Source organism: Limulus polyphemus, unplaced genomic scaffold (assembly GCF_000517525.1).
Source record: "Limulus polyphemus unplaced genomic scaffold, Limulus_polyphemus-2.1.2 Scaffold2990, whole genome shotgun sequence".
Classification (NCBI taxonomy): domain Eukaryota; kingdom Metazoa; phylum Arthropoda; class Merostomata; order Xiphosura; family Limulidae; genus Limulus; species Limulus polyphemus.
Window position 1 is genome coordinate 1,699 of NW_013668600.1, and position 9,452 is coordinate 11,150.

At 35.2% G+C, this 9,452-nt stretch overlaps 1 protein-coding gene across 1 annotated transcript in view; it reads right to left on the bottom strand.

The window, feature by feature from the left end:
- Positions 1-354: 354 nt before the first annotated feature.
- The window catches only part of LOC106468388 (sodium-dependent phosphate transporter 2-like), a gene marked incomplete at its 3' end in the record, with an annotated part of 58,558 nt that continues 49,460 nt past the window's right edge, over positions 355-9,452 (bottom strand). Inside the window, exons 10-11 of the mRNA XM_022396730.1 lie at positions 6,387-6,460; positions 355-481 (exon numbers count right to left, since the gene is read on the bottom strand). Coding sequence (XP_022252438.1) covers positions 355-481; positions 6,387-6,460 — 201 coding nt within the window. The remainder of the gene's footprint in view (positions 482-6,386; positions 6,461-9,452) is intronic.

Sequence of the window (9,452 nt, forward strand, 5' to 3'; positions counted from 1 at the left end):
TAGTCCTAGTACACCTAAAATGTTCGTGAATATTAATGATCGGGAGAATTTCCGAAGTATCTAGAAGGCTACATTATAGATATGAGAAGCAGTGAAACGTTAAGTCAGTTTTCACTTGATGGAGTGCCAGTCATTCACTGAGGTGAAATATACTATGATTCACAAAAAGATGAAACGTACAGTTAAAATAACAGAACAAAATTAAATTGTATTAAATACACCCGGCTTATCCTAAACATACCCAAACAGGAAACAAGTGTAAAATCTTGTGAGAAACATTGTCTTATTTCTTCATTTGTTATAAAAATAATTGAATATATTCTTTTATGTGCGTAAATAAATTATGGTAAGTGCTATACCTGACGTCATTTCCCCCATGTGCAAATGCACCAAATACAGCAGTTAATATTTGCAGGAACGAAAAGAGCTGACGAGTTTCTGGCTTATCATCTTGACTGGCATCCACTGAAACGCTTGATTCCTAGTTTGTCGGGAAAAAAATACAATTAGATACAAAGTATTTAAAAGTAAGAAAGCAACCAGACTGTCGGCTCCTCTGTACATAATTTACTTTAATATTTTGCACAAAAGAAAATGTGGTTGCAATGAGCAGCAATTTTTTTCCCGGCTTTAATTACCTATGTACCTGGAAAATCTAAATTACAAGCCTTAGGCCTTTTCACTGTAAACATTCACTTTTGACTTTGTCTTCGAGTTTAGCAAAAGTTCAAAACCAACCGCTGTGCATAGTTTAGCATCTTATTTCAAACTTTTTTTTTTAATGGCACACTGTATATACTGACAATTCATAAGTTTAAGGAAGATTGAGTGATTTGTAAGTTAATTAAATCTATGTACAGATAATCTTTCATTCTTCTGGGAGGATCAGGCGGTTGCTATAACCATAAATTGTTGCTGCTACCAGCAGCAAGGCTGGGTGGTTAGGGCGCTCGACTCGCAACCTACGAGTCACGATTCTAATCTTATCACCAAACCTGCTCTCTCTTTCAGCTGTGGGAGCGTTATAATGTAACGGTCAATTCCATTATTCGATTAGAGTAGCCCAAGAGTTGGCGGTACGTGGTGATGAGTAGCTACTTTCCCTTTAATCTACCACTTATAACTTAGGGGTGGCTAATACAGGAAGTCCTCGAGTAGCTTGCGAGAAATCCAATAAACAAGCCAAAAGCAGTTTGACGCCAAATCACCAAGTTTCACTTTAAGCGATTATTTTTTAAAAACTTATTTAATTGCCTATAAAATGAACAATATTGTATTTTTTTTCTATAAAAATTCGTTTAATTGACTAGAAAAGGGATACGTTACCTCAAAAATTCTTCAAATTTAAAATGATTATAAAGATACGACAAAATACTGTGCTATAATTCATAGTATAAGGAACTAAAACAGCCTGTGATCCAAGAAGCGTATGTGTGGTGTTTGGATTTGTCCTTTACTCCTTCACTCATCACAGTGAACATCCATTTACGTGGGATTTGGAGAACATGCAGCATTGATGCTACTAATCTATTCTTCTTAATTATTATGCAGAAAAGCTGTTTAAAACGCTAAAAATTACTATGAAACCCAATCTATCACTGGACTTACCATTTGTCATCGAATTATATCGGTTTTGGAGAATTCTACCACTCATCAATAACACCAAAAAAAGGCAAATACAAAGAATATGACCAAACTTCATATAGTATTTAAAACAGCTTTCATGCATAATAAGAAAAAGAAACAATTAGCAGCATGAACTTGATACATATTTTTCCAATCCTATATAAATTTAAGATTACTGTGATGTATTTGTTTGTTTGTTTGTTTGTTATGGATTTCGCGCAAAGCTACACGAGGGCTATCTGCGCTAGCCGTCCCTAATTTAGCAGTGTAAGACTAGAGGAAAGGCAGCTAGTCATCACCACCGACCGCCAACTCTTGGGCTACTCTTTCACCAACGAATAGTGGGATTGACCGTCACATTATAACGCCCCCATGGCTGAAAGGGCGAGCATGTTTGGTGGATTGCTAGTCGAGCGCCCTAACCACCTGGCCATGCCGGGCCCTATGATGTGTAAATGACAACTCAAAACATCATACATATAATATACATTCCACCACTATAAAAAGCATAGATTTGTTTTTTGTTATTGTTTTCATTGACCCTTGTCCAGGATTACTGATGAGGGATGGAATTCCCGAAACTAGTATAACTCAGTAAAAAATGGTAAATCGAATGACAGGAAGAACTTCATATATATTTTTAGTATTTTAAATAGATTGTTTGTTGATAATTGAGAAGAATAAATTAGTAGCACCATTGCTACATATTCCTCAGTTCTTATATAAATATAGATTCAAGGTAAAATAACTCAAAACACTACACAAATAATGTACAATGAACCACAATATTAAGCTTAGTCATTCTTACGTATTTGTCGTCTCGTACATGGTCACAACAAAATCAACTAGTCCACATACCACACCTGCCTTACCGACAAACTTCACCTACCTCTTTCAACTTCCGATTCTGTCAACAATTTCATTAACACCCTTACACAGTGACGACAGCTCCATGACTATCACTACGTTTCTTTACTGTCCACACAAGCCATCTTTACCACGTCATGTATTAAATCTTCTCTGTCGTTCATCACGACTTCCCCAAAAATTTAACCGAACAAGGGATTATTTCCTTCTCACCAGACATCGTGGTTTACAATGCACTGTCGGGATATATGCCTGTTCCGTCAAACGTAGGCGATGGCATGACTACTGTAACTAATTTAGTCATTTTACAAACGCCTATCAATACTGAAAGTAGTTTTACCTTTTTACAAGCCAACACAGCTCTTCGATTTATCCCATTCTTAATGATGGAGCTCCATCTACTTCATCCCTGGATAGAGCTAATTATTTTCTTTCCTATATTTAAAGTCTATTTCTAACCCCAGTTCAACATCCATTCGATTCTATAGATGACTTCCATGTTTTTTTGTTTAGTTCAACCCATTCTACATGACCTTGCTCTTTCTCCTGATCATATTCTAGAAGATATTGCGACGATGTTGAAGAGCCTGTCGATTATCAGAGATGTTACTGGGAGAAATTAGTGGTCTGGAATACATTACTTATTTACATGTAAAGTATGCCCCAGCGAATTTCCTTCTCACAATTTCTCACTTATACAACTTCCTTCTTCGTATACATTTTTTTACAAACTTCCGGAGGACATCTACAACCCTGCTCTTGCTTAAACCTTCCACTGACGCTAGTTCCTATCGACCGATCAGCCTCACAGATGTTCTCAGCAAAACTGTGGAACGTATCCTAGTACACAGACTTCATCCACTTTCTTCCTAATACTGTCCTCAGCTTTCGACTTTAGATAAACTACTCAACATTTCAGACATTATCCCCACTTACTTGAACATTAACAAACCTTCCTGCATGATTGTATTCGATTTTGAATGAGCCTTTGACTCTGTTTGACATCGTGGCTTAATATTTAAACTCGGACAACTGTCATTCCCACTGTTGTGCATTCGCTCCATCGCCTCCTTTCTTCAGAGTTGTTTAGTTACATCTCTGAAAGATACAACTTTATACCTTTTCTCTTTGGTTGCTTGGAATTTCACAAGAATCAGTTTTATCACCACTATTATATAAATATATAGCCTACGTCTACATTGTACCTCTTCTTGTTCATCTCATACAATATACAGATAGTACCGATCTCATTGCTAAATGCTCGAAAATAGTATCTATTAACAGTCATCCAAACAATGGTCGGTGCGTTCTTGTTCTGGATTCGTAGCTGGAACCTACACATTAATGCCACAGAAACTAAAGCTATACTCTTTGGACCAATACAACATAAATTTCATCCATGTCCCAACTCACCTCTTTACGATGTCCGTATAGACAACAGTCCTCCTCAGCTCTTTGCTACAATCAAGAATCTTAGTATAGGTTTTGACAAATATCTAACATGGAAGGCTCAGATGTCGACCCTAAACTTGAGAATTATATCCAGACTTCACTTACTACGTGGTCTGTCTGGAATCTCCTGGGGACAGAATCCCCCTCTTCTTTGATATGCTTACTAGGTATTCAACTGATCATGTCTAACCTGTGAACATACTGCTTTGTTTTCAGTTTCTTCCTATTACACCCGTCTTCAAGTTCTTGAGCGACAAGCACTCTGACTCGCCTTTCACACTCGTCTTCCTAGTCCGACTATGAAACTCTATGACAGAATATTCTTTCCACCAATCTTATGGCATTACATATCAAATATGTTTAACAATTTTTTTCTACCTCAAAATATTATTTTTGATTACCTCCTTCAACTACCAGTTCATAGGCCTCTTTAAACATCTTCCTTCTGTGGAACATTATCTCAGTCTTCACGTCATGTCACTGCCCGATCACTCATGCTGACCACTCAAAGCCAAATCTCCTTGCACTCGTCTATACAAAAGACAATTGACGTGTTCATCTAACTTTTCCTTTCTCTATATAACCTTGGACACCGATACATTTTTTATAAATAGACAGACATCGTCGTACTATAGCTATACTTATTTCATCTCTTTCTCTCATATCATGACCACTTTCTACTTTGATCATATTACCTGGTCTTAAGAGAGGGCGTTACACTCTTTCGATCAGTCAGCACACATTTGAGCTAGAATGAAATTATACTAAGGAATTCATTTCGATGTGCCCTTCTCAAGGATTAATGATGATGGGTGGGAATCCTCGAATCCAGTATAACTCAGTAACAAGTGGTGAATCGAATGATAGATTGGTCTTCATAATTATTTGGACTATTACAAACAACTTTTCTGCTAAATAATTCAATGATGCTTGTTATTAAAATCCTACATAAACATATGTTAACTGTGAGGAGCAAAAGACAACTCAAAACACTATACATAATATCCCATCCACCACTATATGAGGCTTAGTCTTGTTCTTTCAATTTGTCAGGAAACTATCAACCACGTCGAAATGCTGATAAACTGTTTAAACATAGTTAACTATTTGCATGCCACCTACGATAATCATCTTAATGGAATATTTACTTTACAAAAGTCACTTTCAAGGTGACACAACGACTCAATCTTCAGCACTGTCTAAATAGAATTGTTGAGGTTTGAGTTCCATTCTCCCCCGCTATTGTTATAAGGTATTCATTCGTCCTATGGTCATACCTCGTTGTTATCTGCCTCCTTTTGCATTTATGAAAGGCTTGCAGTACTAGAACGCCATGCCTTCCGTTTGGCCTTCAAGATAAAGCTACACAGTCCAACCTAGAAGTTGAATAATCGCATCACGTTTAACAATATTCTTCGTCATCTTCAGAAGCTTCGCATTAAATATATCACACGCTGCTTCCTGACTCGCAACGTCATCACTGCTGACTTGCTAATCTCTCCGTTTCATCCTTCACGAAATGTGCTTCCTTCAATTGATCATCTCTTTGATATGTATGAGATGTCTCTTCCAGAGAGTGATCCAGGACATATGACTTCTCCTATGAAGAGCCTGTCACAGTATGCTTTTCTGCCTGAATACTTTATTCTCATATCTCACTTCACAATTAATTGAATAAAGTTTTGAACACTTAACAGCATCATTTCAAACCAATCAGTTTCCGTTTTAGAATCTTTTGCAGTACTGTGAAATTTAGACCTTCTCACTCGTTATCCATAGCAACTATACTCTGAAGTTTTACCTCATAGCCGATGAGATGAGAGAATAAAAAAATCTTGTACAGTGTTACTGATATGTGGTGGAGTTTTTCGAAACTGGTACAACGCAATGACAAGTGTTGAATCGAATGTCAGATTTATTTTCAAAACCATATAATCACTTGCCTAAAGGTAGTTAGGCTGCCGGACTGTGGATCTGTAGGTCCTGTTACCCGAAAAAAATCGCACTCCGCACTTTGAGGCTGTGGGAGCGTTATAAGAGTGACGGTCAAATTTCACTATTCATTTACAGCAGTCCAAGGGTTGGTAACGAGTGCTGTTAACTAGCTGTCTTCCCTCTAATCTATCAGTTCAAAATCAGGGTGGATAGCGCATGTATCCGAAAAAAAATATATAAAGTTTATGATTTTATAATGACATTTTTAAATTTGTTCGTAAAAACGCCCCTTATTGTGATTTGGACTCGAACTCGTAAAGCTCTACTTTTTTTTTTCATACTTGTAATATAGAATGAAAAGACAAATGCGTGTATACTGTTTTTCTGGAGCGAATTCTTATGTAATTCATAATATATATTCATGTATTTGTTTGAACTTCAATAAAACTACGAATGTTTTAAAAAGTTTAGATTAAAAACGCAAAAAGTAAGGAATGAAAACGTACCACATCTCGTTGTTCAATTGCATCACTGATTTTTTCGTTCATCTTTTGATGTTGACAATTTGATGAAGGATCATCTATGTGAAAGAAAGTATGCTATAAAAATGTGACACATTATCTTTAATAAACTGAAATGTGAGAGGCACCAAATTTCGCTTGTTTTTAATTTTTACTTGAATGATTCGAGATAAAACATTCAAGTATTTTTCTTACTTATCCAATGATTCACAAAATAAAAGCATTTAGCATCACAAGTTTAAAATACTGTTTTTGGTCCAAAACTACATAATGGACCAGATGCGCTTTGTACATCGTGGGGTATCGAACCAGGAAATACAGCTTGAAAGTTGGTAAGTTTACCGCTGACCTACAGGGGGATATTTAACAAGTTCTTGTACTGTTAAATGAGTATGTTCAAAACTATTCCTTTAAGTTGGCTTCAACAAGCAATTGGATTACTATAGGCCTATACACTCTCCTACATATTATTATCTTCATTGAGCTTTACAACAAGAAAATGGCAAAATATAAGGAGTATAAACCATCTCAAGTGAGAAGATAACTAAAGAAACCAGGAGCAAAATTATGTGGGTGAGGAAATGAACTTGTAATTGTGGAATTAATTTTCATTCTTCTATAATGCAAGGCAGATCGTGATAGATCAGAAAACTTTGGCATTGCGAATTGTGTATAATGATGTATTAAGTAATTTAATGATGTTATTTTTAAAATGTCAAATGCTGTAGGGTTATCAGATTTCCGGAGTGAAAAACTAAGATATTTTATTTCATATATAGTGACACTGTAACAACCCTGAAACCGTTTAAATTACAATAACACACTTGTTTACATTTGCTAGGTAATCTGATGTTTATTATTGCATCGCGTTTTTAAACCATAGACAAACATAATCTGTTAAAAGCTTATATAGTTAATAATAACAAATGCGCCTGAGTTGCTTAGAATCTACTCAAAAGATGAATGTTGCTTCTTCATTTTGTTTTTCGCTGCTGGGCATGTCTGCGAGTCTCAATTCTTGAGGCTGCCCATGACAATATAGCAGAGAGGGAGGGAGCATTGTACCGTGTGATTTTTCTTTATCAGGTGAGTCTTTCAAGTAAAATTTAAAGGAGCTGTGTATAATGACATATCGTACACATCAAACTGATATTGAGGTGCAAAGAAACAGAAAATTTTCAATACTTTTACTGTTTCTGATCGGGACGAAAAAAAAAGGCCCAAAGCTGAAACGATCCTAGCTTTATTTGGTCGTCTGGTAACCTTATACGGAAGCAAGCACTTTCTCAACTTTGGCTAGAGACCGGGTCCTACAGATCGACTGCTAGTAACTTTGGTGAAATAGTGAAGAAAACTCACACAAGGATAAGCATAAGACAGTAAAGATGCTAACAAATGCAACATTAATATCTCAGCTTTGTAGTACAGACGAATGTACGGAAGTGTAACAATAGAAAAATATGAAAAAGCCACTGGAGTGAAAACAAGGAAATGTGGAATTTTTGTTTGCACAATGTATCGGTATTTAGTTGCCACATCTGACCGAGTCACTGATGACAACACTGTAGTACAGTCGAATGTACGGAAGTGTAACAATAGAAAAATATGAAAAAGCCACTGGAGTGAAAACAAGGAAATGTGGAATTTTTGTTTGCACAATGTATCGGTATTTAGTTGCCACATCTGACCGAGTCACTGATGACAACACTGTTGGAAGTTGAATGTCCTCATATTATAAAGAATCAAGATATCAAAATATCTACTGCAAGCTATGTTAAGTTAGATGAGTATATCATGTTGCAGCTAAATCAAAACCACCACTACTAACTAAGCTCAAAGTCAATTTTTAGGTTCCAAAAAGAACAATAACACTATCAAATTTTGTTGTGTGCACCACACAAGATTCAAAAAATGTAACTATTAAAATAAATGAAGTTATCCTAAAAAACAAGACCCACTTATATACAAAATATTTTAGATGTGCGGTTGTAGACGTGCACTTCTACAAAAGATATGACTATAACTTTCATTAAATGTTTTCTACTAAAAAAAGACAAATTACTTATAATATCATTTTCAGTTGACAGTTCAGAAAAACACGTGAAAATTATACCCATTGCTTCTGTTTTACAAAGTTGTTTATTAATCATATTTTTATGTGCTTTTTGGTACAATGCACTTCAAAAGGTAAATAATAGTTAGCATTGCATTAATATTTCAGTGACTAGTTCTGATTCATAACTATTCGATGGTGACATTCGTCTCCACTCTTCGGACTGCTTGAAATTTGAATCTAATGTTTTGTTTTAATTTTAGAAAAACAAGTTGTTTCTCGATATTATTAAAGCCTGGTAAACAACTCGATAGACGGCGTTTAAAAATTAAAACCAATGCAGCTTACAGTACTTAATACTTCTTTAAATAGTGAAATTTCTCTCTATACTACAGCTACTTGTACTTCTGTAGCAAACATGTTAACATACGATATAATCTAGTTGGTTTCCAGCGCCCCCAATCGCATAATTGTGTGAAAATTGCCGCCATTGTATGAAAATATTGTGAGCAGTTCCTCTTTATAGCGAATCATAGGGACAATAATTTTATTACAATAAAATACATATTTTAAACAACTCAAAATTGCATAAGGAAGCATGATATATTTCAGAATAATTTTCGTTTAAGTCGAAGTTTGTATCTTAGAAACTTAAAAGCGTGTATGTTTTCCATTATTTTGATTAGAAATCCAAGAACAGGCAATAGTGTAATACATAAATAAAAATGTCTTCTGGAAGTTTTTCTGATATGCAATTTCACCACGTAAGTTTGTTAAATTAAACAAGATAAAATCAGTTTAGTAAATTATTTTATATGCAGCGGTTCAATTAAATGAGAGGCGCTAATAAATACGTTAAAACCTAACATTTCAATATATGTGTATATTAATCCATAGCAGAAGAAATCAATGTACGACTCAAAAATTAAAAAAAACACCTCTTTTTGTTTCATAATGTTAAAATACCAAAAAAAAAAAAACGATTAGTTTTTACTAGC